General features: G+C 48.5%; 1 protein-coding gene across 1 annotated transcript; it reads right to left on the bottom strand.

The window, feature by feature from the left end:
• Window positions 1–11038: 11038 nt before the first annotated feature.
• LYSET (lysosomal enzyme trafficking factor) lies at window positions 11039–13370 on the bottom strand (the record flags this gene model as incomplete). Its single annotated transcript, XM_073610255.1, is given in 1 exon segment — window positions 11039–13370. A coding segment is annotated over 1 exon segment (415 nt), but the record flags the coding sequence as incomplete, so codon positions are not given.
• Between the last annotated feature and the right edge of the window lie 2986 nt (window positions 13371–16356).

Raw genomic sequence — 16356 nt, 5'->3', positions numbered from 1 at the left:
TTATATAAAAGAGAGATGAGTTCTGGAGTGTGTGGATCCATATGATGATCCCGACTGTAGAGCTGAACAAGTGGGAAGATCTCCCATCAGAATACAGAGATGATGAGGATGTTGGTCAGACGTTGGACACAGATCGGTATATGAAGGCGAACGCCAAGTTTTTGAAAATAGTTTTCTGTCAACTGGGGCGTTCCTGGGGGATCCCCGGAGTAGTCTGGAGAGTGTGTGTGCGTATATATACACACATATATATATATATATATATATATATACACACACACACACACACACAGTGGAACCTTGGATTACGAGTATAATCCGTTCCAGGAGAATGCTTGTAATCCAAAGCACTTGCATATCAAAGCGAGTTTCCCCATAGAAGTCAATGGAAAATAAGATAATTTGTTCTGCATTGACTCCTATTACATGCAATACAGCATGTGGCCAGAGGTGGGGGGGGGCGCCGGAGAACCTCGGAAATACTTGAGGACAGCTCGGCTGAACTCGGAAAGGCTCGGGAACAGAGTATTTCCGAGTCATTCCGAACGGCACCGAGTGTCCCTGGCGCCCCCGCACCTCTGGCCAAATGCGGCACTACACCTCTCATTTGCTTGAATTCTGCTCATTTTGCGAGACAACACTCGGAAACTGAGTCAGAATTAAAACAAACAAAAAAAAAGTTGCCCGTCTTTCAAAACGCTTGTTAACCGCATTACTTGTAAACCAAGGTTCCATTGTATATGAAATGGTGAGAGCTCCAGCAATCAAGAATATGTCTAGGAAAAGTTTAATGGTCAGTAGCAGGGCTGGGGGGGGGGGGGGCAACTGTCCTGGGCACTGTGGTTTCATGTGAGTGGAGGGGGGGGGACAATTAGTATTAGTAGAGTTGATTGGGGGGGTATATGTGCTAGGAGGGGAAATTTGGAGGGAGAGATTTGTGCAAGGGGGAAGGATTTGTACTGGGAGCTGGTGGGGATTTGGAGTGGGGGTGAGAGGATTTGTGCTAGAAGGGGAAATTTGGAGAGAGGGATTTGTGCAAGGGTGAAGGATTTGTACTGGGAGCGGGGGGGGGCGGGTTTGGAGTGGGGGTGAGAGGATTTGTGCTCAGAGGGGAAATTTGAGTGGTAAAGAATTTGTGCTAGGAGGGGAATTTTGGAGAGCATCTGTGCAAGAGGGAGAGGTTTTTTACTAAGAGGGGAAATTTGAGGGGTAGAGGATTTGTGCTAGAAGGGGTGATTTTTTTTTTTTTTTTTTTTTTGGGGGAGGGAGAGGATTTGAGCTGGGAGGGAGGATGGGGTGGGGGAGGTTGCAAAGATTTGTGCTAGGAGGGTGAAATTTCAGCAGGGGGGTAGATTTGTACTGGCAGGGGGGGGAATTGTAGGGGGTAATCTTTCAGATTAGTGCTAGATTTTTTAATTTTTTTTGGGGGGGGGGGGGGATTTCTTTTCCATACGTCATGGGACACTGGTAGACCAAAGTAATCCCCTATATAACCCCTCCCTCCCATACAGGAAGTACTTCAGTTTTTTACCAGTGTCTGCGAGGTGGATGGCACGGTTTGAGTTCTCTGAGCTCCAGTCCCACAAATGGTTCTTAAATGAATCAAGGGATTGACCGATCGGATCCATTTGACACAGGCTTGATATGCTTTGATAATTGGTACCCGAGCCTCACAAAGAAGACTCAAGATCCTGAGAGGTTTTGCCTGTAATGCGGCCTCCGGGATGTTGGACCCTGCATAGCGGAAATCCTGGACACCACATTGCTAAGGCATTTCTGCAGGGTGCTGTACAGGTCCAAGGGAGTGGACCCTAAACATGCTGTCACTAGGAAGATTTATCATAAGGTCTGGAAGACTTATATTGCTTGATGTGAAGCCAGAAAATGTCATCCTCAGAAATACGTGATTGGGAGAATTCTCTCTTTTCTACAGTCGACAGTGGAAATCAGATTCGCTTTGAGTACAATCAGAGGTCAGATTTCGGCCTTGTCAGTATTCTTCCAAAGGCCTTTAGCATCCCATTCGTTAGTCCAAAACTTTATGCAGAGGGTCACTCTTTTGCTTCCCCCCCCCATTAGGTCACCTATGTGTCCCTGGGACTTGAACTTGGTGCTGTCTGTGTTAAAGAAACAACCATTTGAACCAATAAAGGAAATTCCATTAGACTTGCTGTCACGCAAGCTGGCCTTCTTGATGGCCATCATCACCTCGGCTAAAAGGGTGTCGGAGTTGGCGGCCCTTTCATGCAGGAAACCGTACTTGATCCTTCACCACGACAGGGTTGTGTTACGACCTGTTCCATCCTTTTTGCCAAAAGTGGTGTCGGCCTTTCATTTAAATCAAGACATTATTTTGCCGCCTTTTTTTTTTCCTCTCAGCTTCGCTCGGCGGAAGAGAGATGGCTGCATTCATTGGACGTTGTCCGGGCAGTCAAGGTTTATTTGTCTAGATCTGCAGAGATCTGAGGATCAGACTCCTTTTTCGTTTAGCCAAACTTAATTGGCTTCCATTGCCAATTAGGTTTGTCAATTGATCATTCAGGCCTACTGTCTGAAACATAAAGCTTCTCTCTTTAGGGTGAGAGCTCATTCTGCCAGGGGTGTAGGAACCTCCTGGGCTTTTCGCCATCGGGTATCGGTGGCTCAGATTTGTAAGGCTGCCACCTGGTCTTCAGTGCATACGCTCACAACATTTTATCAAGTGGATGTTTGAGCAGCCGAGGATTCGGCTTTCGGCGGCAGTGTACTACGGGCTTCCGTATAAGGTCTGATGGCTATCATTTGGCAGGGTGTCTCCCTCCCCTCAAGGCTATTGCTCTGGGATGTCCCAGCAGGTAATGAATATTAGCCCGACTCTGTGTCCCATAATGTATGAAAAAGAAAATAGGATTTTTTTTTGTCATACTTACGTGTAAAATTCTTTTCTTTGAGTACATCATGGGACACAGAGATCCCTCCCCTCTTTTTTGAGGATTCAGTGCTTGCTACAAAACTGAAGTACTTCCTGTATGGGAGGGGTTATATAGGGGATCACTTCCTGTCTAAAGACCTTTGGTCTACCAGTGTCTATTCACCTGGAGATGGAGTATAACCCAGCAGGTAATGAATATCAACCTGACTCTGTGTCCCATGATGTACGCAAAGAAAAGGATTTTACAGGTATGACGAAAAAATCCTATTTTTTGTTGACAACAAAATGCTCATACACCTTGGGGGGGTTGCAGTTTGTTATGTTTGCCCTGGGCTGTAGGCGATTTTGTCCCGGCCCTGAGCAGAAGGTATTACCGACGCGTTTCGGGGGCTCGCAAGTCCCTCACGGCTTATATGCCGGAACTTATTAAACATAATACTGGAATGCCTGTCTGGCAGCCTGATCGGATAAGGCCCTGTTCACAGAGGGTGATTTATTCCATGTCAATGATGAGTCCAGTATTGGTCACAAAGGGAGGTCAAAAAGTAACCCAATGCGTTTTGAGTGTACACAGATCATTCTTTATCGGGGCTTAGAAGCTGGCAATTATTAAGGAGAATATTGGAAAGGGAGTTGTGGGAAAGAGTATTAGGCCTTGATCACATGGGGCAATTTATTCCCATGCAGGGCCATTTTTACCAGAACAGGGATGCACAGGTGTTGCCTGCATCCCCGTGCCACTAAAACACGGCCTTGCATAGGACATGGAATAAATCGCCTCTTGAGATCGAGGCCTAATCCTCTTTCCCAGAACTCCCTGTCCAATATTTTCTTCAAATATTGCCAGCCTACAAGCCCTCGTAAAGAATGGTTTGTGAGCACCCAGAACGCGGTGGACATACTTTTGGACCTGCCTTTGTGACCAATACTGGACTCATCCTTGATTTGTGGCGCTCTCTTCCTTTTTATATATACAGTATCTCACAAAAGTGAGTACACCCCTCACATTTTTGTAAATATTTTGCTCTTTTCATGTGGCAACACTGAAGAAATTACACTTTGCTACAATGTAAAGTAGTGAGTGTACAGCTTGTATAACAGTGTAAATTTGCTGTCCCCTCAAAATAACTCAACACACAACCATTAATGTCTAAACCGCTGGCAACAAAAGTCAGTACACCCCTAAGTGAAAATGTCCAAATTGGGCCCAAAGTGTCAATATTTTGTGTGGCCACCATTATTTTCCAGCACTGCCTTAAACCTCTTGGGCATGGAGGTCACCAGAGCTTCACAGGTTGCCACTGGAGTCCTCTTCCCCTCCTCCATGATGACATCACAGAGCTGGTGGATGTTAGAGACCTTGTGCTCCTCCAACTTCCGTTTGAGGATGTCCCTCAGATGCTCAATAGGGTTTAGGTCTGGAGAAATGCTTGGCCAGTCCATCACCTTTACCCTCAACTTCTTTAGCAAGGCAGTGGTCATCTTGGAGGTGTGTTTGGGGTCATTATGTTGGAATACTGCCCTGCGGCCCAGTCTCTGAAGGGAGGGGATCATGCTCTTCTTCAGTATGTCACAGTACATGTTGGCATTCATGGTTCCCTCAATGATCTGTAGCTCCCCAGTACCGGCAGCACTCATGCAGCCCCAGACCATGACACTCCCACCACCATGCTTGACTGTAGACAAGACACACTTGTCTTTGTACTCCTCACCTGGTTGCCCCCACACACGCCTGACACCATCTGAACCAAATAAGTTTATCTTGGTCTCATCAGACCACAGGACATGGTTCCAGTAATCCATGTCCTTAGTCTGCTTGTCTTCAGCAAACTGCGGGCTTTCTTGTGCATCATCTTTAGAAGAGGCTTCCTTCTGGGACGACAGCCATGCAGACCAATTTGATACAATGTGCGGCGTATGGTCTGAGCACTAAGGATGAGCTCAGGCGTGTTCGCAACCCGCACGTGCAGAGCCCGCCAGAAAGGAGGTACTGCACAGCGCTAATCACAGGCAGTGAGACATTTTCCCGATCCGACTTCCTTGCGGGCTCTGCACGAGTGGGTTGCGAACACGCCTGAGCTCATCCCTACTGAGCAATGACAGGCTGACCCCCCCCCCCCCTTCAACCTCTGCAGCAATGCTGGCAGCACTCATACGTCTATTTCCCAAAGACAACCTCTGGCTATGACGCTGAGCATGTGCACTCAGCGGTGGAACCTGTCCTGTTGAACCGCTGTATGGTCTTAGTCACCGTGCTGCGGCTCAGTTTCAGGGTCTTGGCATCTTCTTATAGCCTAGGCCATCTTTATGTAGAGCAACAATTTCTTTTTTCAGATCCTCAGAGAGTTCTTTGCTATGAGGTGCCAAGTGGGAGGTGGTTAAAAGAGAGCCAACCACCAGCTCTAAAAAACTATACCGGGGTGATCCCTGCAGCTGCAGGCATTATTATTATACAGGATTTATATTGCGGCAACAATTTGCGCGGCCCTTTACAACGTTAGGGCAGACAGTACAGTTGTTAGTTTGGGGCAGGATAGGCCTCTCTGAAAAGAAGGGTTGTCAGGGATCCCTAGCTCATTAGTACCCCCGTTCAGCAGATCACCAGCCTATTAATATCCCCATTCAGCAGACCCCCAGCTCATTAGTATCTTTGTTCAGCAGATCCCCATCTCATTAGTACCCCCATCCAACAGATCCCTAGCATATTAGTACTCCTGTTAGGCAGATCCTCTGCTCAGTAGTACCCCCAGGTCTGCCGATGGCCCACTCAGTAGTAGCCCCCAGCTCTGCTGATCCCTCTGGCATGCTGATCCTCCACTCTCTCTGGTCCACGCTCACTTCCTGCTATATTATGCCCACTTTTCATACCATGTGTGGCATTGCTAGTTTTTCCTGCTCCGCTCCCCCAGCTCTGCTGATCCTCTGCTGCTCAGTCCTCTCTCTCCCGTCCCCGCTCACTTTCCACTATAGCGTTCCCATGTTGCACACCATGTGTGCCATCTTCTAGTTGCTCCGCTTCAGTCCGACCCCGCTGCCCTTCCTGCTGCTCCACACTACACACTAGATCTGACGTCTGCACAAGACACCCCCAGAATATATACACATGTACCAGAAGTGACTGATGACATCTTTCTGGTTCGCTTGTTGGTTTCCCACGGCATCCTGGGATATCTCATACCTGCAATCCCTCCAAAACAAAGCAAAGCTGAATAAAAGCCTCTCAATAGCTTCAGGTGCAGTTGGTGAGCGTTGTAATAAACTGCTATAGAGGCTTTGGAGACACCTTGAAGCACCAAGAAAGCAACATGGGGGATAATTTTTTTTTACAAAATTTGTGTGAACAGGACTGTAAAGTAACCTTTTTTTTTAGTGACAGGCGCTAAAAGCCCTAAAAGAATGTTTACTCGGCAATGAGCCCAATAATCCCCATTTCATGACTCCATATGAACCAGAGCTTCCCTGAGACCCCAAAGTATATTGCAGGGTTAATATTGGAAGAGAGATTTTTTTTTTTAATTTCTGTGTCCCCATTGGATGATTTTACCTCTCTTCCTGTTATGGTGACAACTAACATTTTGCATTTTCTGTTACTTTCTGTCTCTGTAACCGTCGTCATCAGGACATAATGAGAGAGAACGAATCACACAAGTGGGGACACTGGAACAGAGAAGGGTTTAGAATCTGTCTGCTTTTTACAACATTTCCCTCACTTCCTGTCCTGCAGATATATGATCAGACAGGAAGTGGAGAAACGTTCCAACAGCAACATAGACAAAGTCTGGTTCACACTATTGTGGGTCTGCGGGCTGCATTTCATGCAGGAAAAAGGTTCCTGGACCATTTTGAAAATGCAGCAGCCGGGAAATCCCATGGTGCTTTTGTACCATGCGCTTATCCAGCACACAAACGCACTGTGTTTTTAGACGCAATGGGGCTGCAATTGAGAATGACAGACGAGCGTTTTGGCTGCAGGTGGTCGAGGGTGTGGGAACAGGTGTGATTCCCGCATCCGCAATAGTCCGAATTAGGCCTAGGCCCTGGTTCACACCAATGCGATTTGACAGTTTGCATGACAGGTCGAACCTGGCGGGGCTCTCAGCCCTTCCTTCTCTGTGCTCAGTTGTCGGTTAATTGCCAGTACTCATCGTTCCACAGTGGCTCACCTGTTGATCATCTCCTGCTCCTCAGTCAAAGCCCACAGCCAGGCCCTTCTGGCTATTTAAACTGCCTGGTTCATGTTATCAACTGCCTTCGCCTTGGTCAACATATCTAGAGACTCTCCGCTGTGTTCCCATTGAAGACTTGCCTGGCTGTCGTCCTATCTGGTTCCTTATCCTGTCTGCTGCCTCTGACTACGCTGATGTCTGGCTTCCCGATTTCCTGGCTTGTTCTGCCTATGCGCTTAAGCTACCAAACCCTGGCTATGTTTTAACTACGTTTACCATTTGTACCATTTTATTAAACGGTGTGATTTTTTTTTTTTACTGCATTTTCTGTCTCTGTCAGTTTCATGGTTAAATATAATAAGGAAATATGGGGATTTAGTAACACCATAAGGCCATACCCTGCTTAAGAAGAAATGAAATTGCACTGATCGGCAGCTTTGAAATCATGTGATTTCAAAGCCGCTCTGGTGTGAACAGGACTAAAAGGAAGACTAGAACACCCGTCGGGTTCCCCCCCCCCCCCCCCGTGTCCCTGTTGCAGATTGTCCTTCTCTTCCTGTCAGGTGAAAGGGCAAATCTCTGTATTGGAGCCTCAGATAGCAGGAAGAACCAGACAGGGGTTCCATTCCTTCCACATTCCATTCAAAGGAAGCCGCCCTCCCCTCCCCAATCAGTAAAAATCACAGAGCCATGCAGCTCTGCCTGTGCAATAATAAACACTTCCAACACATATATGTAAAAATTCAAGTTTTTTTTTCTTTTACTCTGGCCTTTTCTGAGGCACTTGGGGCCCCCTGGGAAGGCTACATCACCGGTGCCTTCCAGGGAGTTCTGACAGATACAGTGCAAGTTGTTGGGGGAAGTCCATACATTTAAGGACTTGTTTATGTGGGCAGAATACAGCATACACCTATGCCAGGGCCGCGTCAATGCGCATGGGGATGCGGAGGTGTCCTGTGCAGGGAATCTCATTTACATCAATAGATGCAACAGCTGCACCCAATTTGACATCCACGTGGGTGCGGGGAGAGATAGAAAGGCCTGGGGGGAAAAAAAAAATAATATTTTTTTTTTTTCCCCAAAGCCATTTTTTTTTTTCTGGAAACATTATGGAATATGTCCTTTTACAACGAATACGGAGTCATGGGTATATTATCAAAACTATAACAATTAGACTCGTGCAATTCATTTTTCGACAAAATTCTGAAATTAAAAATTAAGAACGAAAATTAGAAAATTAAAAAGAACGAGAATTAGAAAACCCAAAAATCTGAAATAACGACGAACTAATAAGAACTATTAAATTGTAGGTATTGGAATTTGCTTTCAAATTTGGCTGTTGGTGAACGTAACGAATACGAAGTTATAAATTATCCAAAATAACGAATTCTGCATCTAAACGAATGGAACGTAACTAATTAATAAAAGCTTTTTATTATTAATTCGTTACTTTCACTAACAGTCAAATTTGAAAGCAAATTCCAATACCTGTAATTTAATAGTTGGTAATTAGTATTTTGGATTTTGAAATTTCGAATTTCCAAATTTATTCGAAATAACGAATTTTGATAATGAAAAAAAATTTTTTTGCACGTCTAAAAAACTAAGTGTTGTGTTTTTTTTCTTTAAAAATAGAAAATTAAATTTCCTCCTCTATACAGTTGGTTTTGCACAGAACAGCCACAATCCTCCTCTCCTCGGGTCCCTCTTCTGTACTCCTGGCCCCTCTCTCCTGTCTAGTGCCCGTTGCTTTGTCTCAGCCAGTCAGGAGGGAGAGTCCTGGATGGCCGAGGCAGTCCTGCGCATTGCTGGTTCGAGATGAGACTCGGGTAAGTATTAGGCTACTTCTACACTGAGGCGGGTTTTTAGGGGATAAAAGGGCTAAAAATAGCGCCTGTAAAACGCCTCCCCTGCCACCCCAGTGGGAAAGCCCAAGGAGTGGGAAAAAAAAGCCTTGCAGGATGGGGGAAAAAAATCCTGCAAGCAGCATCTTTGGGGCGTTGCGGGAGGGGTGATTACACCGCTCCTAAAACGCCCGCCTTTGAAATCAATGGCCAGCGGTGCCGAAGTGCCCGAAAAGCGCTTCTGCAGCGGCGCTCTTAACCCTTTTTCAGCCACTGGCAGGGGTTAAAAGCGCACCGCTAGCAGCCAAAAAGCGCCGCTAAAATGACGGTAAAGCGCTGCTAAATTATGTTTTAAATACCCACCGTGTCACGCTTTAAAATCGCTTAAAGTTATGTTAATTTTACTATGCATAGGCGACACTTTAAAAGCCTTTACACATTACCACTTTAGATTTACAGGAGTCTTAATGCTAGAATTACTGCCCACGATTGCCATTCGCGGTGACGTGTGGGACCGACACGTGCATTCAAGAGGGGGAGGGGTACGGGGGCGGGTGCACTTTAATTTTTTTTTTTTTTTTTTATCACAAATTTATTTTATTTTTACACTGTTGCTTTAACTCTTTTTTTTTTCCCCTTGTGACAGCAGTAGGCAGGTGACAGGTTCTCTTTATGGAGGGATCAATAAGACCCCAAATCCCTCCTCTGCACTTAAAAGCTTTCAAAACACCAAGATCTGTGGGTTTTAAATATTTTTGATTTTTTTAAAATGGCGCAGATGACATCCAGGTAAACTGGAAGTGATGTCATGTCATTGCTTCTGGGTTATCATAGCGGAGACCCGATCCCGGACGTGCCAGCAGGAGGGTCCGAGAAAGCCGTCAAAGGGGGCGTGAGGAACGTCCCCTCCCGCTGCTTGTAATAGCAAATGGACAAGTTAGCCGCTCCGATTGCTATTACAAGGGAGCCGACCACCGACTCTAAAAAAAAAAAAAAAAAAAAAAAAAAATGGTACGGGGGTGATTGATGACTGCGGCTGCCATTTTTGCCAAACCAATCTATTAACCTGCGGCTGCAGGCATCACCCCAGTACAACCACTTGTAGACCAATGATGTACCAGGTACGTGACTGGTTGGCAAGTGGTAATTAAATATTTCTGAGGCTTTCTGTAAGTCTTAAATTATTCTTGTCTCAGCTGAAGACCAGCAAATCCTGGAATACAATTCAAGTAACACTATTTCTCAACACAGTGCTCAAACGATTGAAATATGCACTTCTGCCACTAGGGGGCACTACAGGGGAAAGGCTCCAGTTTAGTTTGCTTGTGGGCTTTTTTTTGGAGGCCGTGCACACGCACGGATGTCAATTCGGGGAGCAGAGGCTGTGTCCATGCAGCTGCTGAGTCCCAACTGACACTCCCTGCATGGGGACGGAAGAAACGCCTGCGCATACCCCCTGCGTGTAAACACGGCCCTCGCACTGTAGTACCTGTGGCTGTCCAGCTGTTGCAGAACTACAAGCCCCATCATGCCTCTGCCTTTGGGAGTTATGCTTGTAACTGTCAGCATCTTGCAATGCCTCATGGGACTTGTAGTTCTACAACAGCTGGAGGGCCACAGATTGAGCACCCATGCCTTATGTGAACTAGCAGTTTGTTTGTTTTTTTTCATAGCTTGCCATGGCTTTAAGAACGGGAGTGTCAGGTGACGCAATGACGTCCATGGTTATGGTTATATTAAAAAAAAACCTGCGCCTGCAGCAGATCTTCCGTGGGCGCCACACTATTTAAAGTGTTGGTTCAGCTTTACAGCATTTATGTGGGCGGAGCCATGGGATTTCTGACTTCTTACGCTATGAAGGCGAAGTCACCATCTGATCCGGCTACACGACTTTCATGAATGCTGCCGGTTTTTCAAAAGTATGGGGGAGGGGAAGGTTTAGGCTTCACTCACACTTTAAATATTTACTGACAAAACACGGCCAAAGATTTGATTCCCGTCCATTTTTTTTTAAAGAACATTTCTTTACAGTGAAGTCGCCATTTTACATAAAACAGGCAGGAGGCGAGGGTCGCATAGAATAAAAAAAAAAAAAAAAAAAAAAAAAAGGAGACAACTAACAAGGTACAAAACGAGTTTACAGTAGAAGAAAAGATTTTTGACATTTCTGCGTAGAAAACGAACTGCGTCGGAGATCTCATAGAAGGACAAACGTAGGTGATGGACCGGCTTGAAGGGCTGTCATCGGGGCCGGGTGTACAGTTAGGCACAGTGGGACGCGGTGCCTATAGGAGGCGAAGAGGGTGGCTTTCTCCCTGCAGGTTAGTCGCAGCTCAGATTTTTTTTTTGTGCCATCATCAGTAGAAATATTCATATAAGAAGTTTTTTGTTCACACATTATCAGAAGATTCAGACCAGGGAAATCAGGACATGTCCCATGTAAAAACAGTGATTCTGACAAACGGGGGTCACTTAGGGTGCCAGGTGCGAGTGAACAGTTTGCAGCAATGAAAATCAGTCCCTGGATGTTCTACATCAGGGGTAGGCAACCTGGGGCCTTCCAGCTGTTGCAAAACTCTAAGTCCCATCATGCCTCTGGGAGTAACTGCCAGCCTTGCAATGCCTCATGGGAAATGTAGTTCCACAACAGCTGGAGGGCCCCAGGTTGCCTTCCCCTGTTCTACATTATAAAGTGTCATTGCTCATCTGCGAGGCGAGGGTCCCCCGGGAGCATCGCAGTGCCGAGGGCACCCTGGGAGGGCCGCCGCCTGGGCCAGGGACACCAGGGGAGGGCCGCCGCCTGGGCCAGGGACACCAGGGGAGGGCCGCCGCCTGGGCCAGGGACACCAGGGGAGGGCCGCCGCCTGGGCCAGGGACACCAGGGGAGGGCCGCCGCCTGGGCCAGGGACACCAGGGGAGGGCCGCCGCCTGGGCCAGGGACACCAGGGGAGGGCCGCCGCCTGGGCCAGGGACACCAGGGGAGGGCCGCCGCCTGGGCCAGGGACACCAGGGGAGGGCCGCCGCCTGGGCCAGGGACACCAGGGGAGGGCCGCCGCCTGGGCCAGGGACACCAGGGGAGGGCCGCCGCCTGGGCCAGGGACACCAGGGGAGGGCCGCCGCCTGGGCCAAGGACACCAGGGGAGGGCCGCCGCCTGGGCCAGGGTCACCAGGGGAGGGCCGCCGCCTGGGCCAGGGTCACCAGGGGAGGGCCGCCGCCTGGGCCAGGGTCACCAGGGGAGGGCCGCCGCCTGGGCCAGGGTCACCAGGGGAGGGCCGCCGCCTGGGCCAGGGTCACCAGGGGAGGGCCGCCGCCTGGGCCAGGGTCACCAGGGGAGGGCCGCCGCCTGGGCCAGGGTCACCAGGGGAGGGCCGCCGCCTGGGCCAGGGTCACCAGGGGAGGGCCGCCGCCTGGGCCAGGGTCACCAGGGGAGGGCCGCCGCCTGGGCCAGGGTCACCAGGGGAGGGCCGCCGCCTGGGCCAGGGTCACCAGGGGAGGGCCGCCGCCTGGGCCAGGGTCACCAGGGGAGGGCCGCCGCCTGGGCCAGGGTCACCAGGGGAGGGCCGCCGCCTGGGCCAGGGTCACCAGGGGAGGGCCGCCGCCTGGGCCAGGGTCACCAGGGGAGGGCCGCCGCCTGGGCCAGGGTCACCAGGGGAGGGCCGCCGCCTGGGCCAGGGTCACCAGGGGAGGGCCGCCGCCTGGGCCAGGGTCACCAGGGGAGGGCCGCCGCCTGGGCCAGGGTCACCAGGGGAGGGCCGCCGCCTGGGCCAGGGTCACCAGGGGAGGGCCGCCGCCTGGGTCAGGTTCACCAAGGGAAGGCCGCCGCCTGGGTCAGGTTCACTAAGGAGGGCGGGGGGTCACCAAGGAGGGCCTGGGTCACCAAGGAGGGTAGCAATGTGCAGGTAAGAGTGCAAAAAAAGATTCCCTGTGAACCTTAAAAAAAAAAAAAAATAAGATTAAAATAGGTCCTTTGGCCCACCCCTCTGCCGGATTTGTAGATTTCCTCTATCCGTGGGTGCAGGCAGGGGGTGCAGGTCTAAGTGTCAATCAGCTGAAGTTTACTAATCCGATTGGAGGCTTTGGTGAAGGACTGGTGACGATTGCAGAGCACGGCCAGGCATATGGGAATTATACAGTAGCCCACGGTGCGGGGGTCGGCCCTGGTGCAGGAATAAAGGAAGAGGAACACCTGAAAGTAGGGCAGCAGGAAGAGGGCGGCCCAGAGCCAGAAGGGCAGAGAGAGGAGCCGCGCCTTCAGGGAGTGCGTCCACGAGGCCTCGCCGCCCTCCGGGTGCTGCGGCTTCACCTGGACGTGCTCCAGGGCCAGCCTGTTGTACGTGTCGTTGATCTCAAAGACGTAGTAGAAGGCGGCAGCGCTGGCGAGGAGGTAGAGGCCGACTCCAATCCATCCCATCCTCTGTCGAAAGTTCATCATTCTCCATGCTCTGCGTCTGCGGAGACAAAACAGATGATCATCGTACAGCACTATACCATTGCCCACAATCCCGCAGCCTGAAATTCATTCATGGGGACTTTATAAATATTTTAGGTGTGATCAGCTTTGTATAAACATTCTTAGCTGTATGTATAGATAGGTCAAAGATTTTAGATTAGAGGTGGAGCCTTGTGGGCGGAGTTAACACTTTTTTTTTCTTATATGATCTCCAACAGGGCGATCTCTCGACCATAATCCACCTTCCTGTTCCTTGGTACCCGGGAACTCCGCACAAGGATTGTGGAACCCCTTATACAGTGCCTTGATAAAGTATTCATACCCCTCGATTTTCCACATTTTGTCATGTTACAACCAAAAACGTAAATGTATTTTATTGGGATTTTATGTGATAGACCAACACAAAGTGGCACATAATTGTCAAGTGGAAGGAAAATGATAAATGGTTTTCAACATTTTTTACAAGTAAATATGTGAAAAGTGTGGGGGGTACATTTGTATGGCGCCCCCCGGAGTCAATACTTTGTAGAACCGCCTTTCTCTGCAATTACAGCTGCGAGTCTTTTTGGGGATCTCTACCAGCTTTGCACATCTAGAGAGGGACATTTTTGCCCGTTCTTCTTTGTAAAATATCTCAAGCTCTGTCAGATTGGATGGAGAGCGTCTGTGAACAGCAATTTTCAAGTCTTGCCACAGATTCTCAATGTGATTTAGGTCTGGACTGTGACTGGGCCATTCTAACACATGAATATGCTTTGATCTAAACCATTCCATTGTATCTCTGGCTGTATGTTTAGGGTCGTTGTCCTGCTGGAAGGTGAACCTCCGCCCCAGTCTCAAGTCTTTTGCAGACTCTAACAGATTTTCTTCTAAGATTGTCCTGTATTTGGCTCCATCCATCTTCCCATCAACTCTGACCAGCTTCCCTGTCCCTGCTGAAGAAAAGAATCTCCACAACATGATGCTGCCACCACCATGTTTCATGATGCTTCCGCCACCATGGGGATGGTGTGTTCAGGGTGATGTGCGGTGTTAGTTTTCCTCCACACATAGCGTTTTACTTTTAAACCAAAAAGTTTAATTTTGGTCTCATCTGACCAGATCACCTTCTTCCACATGTTTGCTGTGTCCCCCACATGACTTCTCACAAACTACAAACAGGACTTCTTATGACTTTCTTTCACCAATGGCTTTCTTCTTGTCACTCTTCCATAAAGGTCAGATTTGTGGAGAACACGACTAATAGTTGTCCTGTGGACAGATTCTCCCACCTGAGCTGTGGATCTCTGCAGCTCCTCCAGAGTTACCATGGACCTCTTGGCTGCTTCTCTGATGAATGTTCTCCTTACCCGGCCGGTCAGTTTAGGTGGACGGCCATGTCTTGGTTTGCAGTTGTACCATACTCTTTCCATTTTCCGATGATGGATTGAACAGAGCTCCGTGAGATGTTCAAAGTTTGGGAGATTTTTTTTTTTTTTTTTTTATAACCTAACCCTGCTTTATACTTCTCCACAACTTTATCCCTGACCTGTCTGGTGTGTTCCTTGGTCTTCATGATGCCGTTTGTTCACTAAGGTTCTCCAACAAACCTCTGAGGGCTTCACAGAACAGCTGTAATTATACTGAGATTAAGATTACAGACATGTGGACTCTATTTACTAATTAGGTGACTTCTGAAGGCAATTGGTTCCACTAGATTTTAGTTAGGGGTATCAGAGTAAAGGGGGCTGAATACAAATGCACCCCCCACACTTTTGACATTTATTTGTAAAAAAAAAATTTTGAAAACCATTTATCATTTTCCTTCCACTTCACAATTATGGGCCACTTTGTGTTTGTCTATCACATAAAATCCCAATAAAATACATTGAGGTTTTTGGTTGTAACATGACAAAATGTGGAAAATTTCAAGGGGTATGAATACTTTTTCAAGGCATTGTAATTGGCACAGCAAGTAGGAGTGCCGGGAGGGCCCTTGGAAGGTGAGTATTCCCTGCTGGGGAGGTTGGTTCAGTAAAGTGAACCGGTCACCTCGCCCCATGTGGACAAAGCACAGGTCCTCTTTAAGGAAGCCAATTCCAAATTCGGGTCACAGCACCCCCCCCCCCTCCCCCCCCACAAAGCAGATCCATATCAGAGAAAAGCCTGAGCACAGCGGCCAGAGACAGGATGTGTCTGTCATCTCTGTATCTCGTGAGCCACGGAGTCACATGACCCCAACAGTCACATGGCGTAACGGCTCGTCTTGCAAGAGGGAAAGTTTATCCAGATCATCGCAGATCTAATCTCAGCGCCAACAGACATGAGAAACGGACTGAGCTGTGTGGGGGGAGGGGCGGGAAACTCGGACTTCATCTTCATATATTACTCTGCTTCAGTCTAATTCAATTTTTTGGCATCTTTTGTGTCTGGTGGAGAGTCTCACTTCTCTGCCACCAAAATCTGACATGGTGCCTGGGCTATCATTAACTCTATCACCGCTATTATAAACGGTTTAACACGTACAGCATTTCAGTTACAAAAATACACCAAAGTTCATGTTAAGGAGCAGTAAATTATCCAATACAAAAGATGAGGTTGCGCGGAGTAAATAGACACCAAACATGTCAAGGATTAAAACTGCGTACATCTGTGAAACTGCAACATACTCATTACCCGATATTTTCCATAGGTGGCGCTTTAAAAGTCTCTTACAGGTCATCCGTTTAGACCAGGGGGGTCTCCAGGCTTTCTAAACGGTTTTCTGTCCCTCACACTTCAGGGTGGGGGGGGGGGGGGCAGACTGGGGTCAGTGAGAGTGAAAACACCCCGAACATCAGGGGGAGTCTCAAGCTTGGTGGTCCGTTGGAGTAAATAAATTACATAGCTCCTGAGGTCAGGAGGAGTGACTCATCCTGCCAAAGGATGGGGGGGATGGGGAGCGGCACCCCATCTTTGGGTGCCAAAGGGGGGAGCGGCACCCCACCAATGGGTACCAATCGGGG

This window comes from Aquarana catesbeiana, linkage group LG13, assembly GCF_042186555.1.
Source record: "Aquarana catesbeiana isolate 2022-GZ linkage group LG13, ASM4218655v1, whole genome shotgun sequence".
NCBI classification, from domain to species: Eukaryota; Metazoa; Chordata; class Amphibia; order Anura; family Ranidae; genus Aquarana; species Aquarana catesbeiana.
Note: the sequence above shows the minus strand (reverse complement) of the source record. Positions and strands in the feature narration are given on the sequence as shown.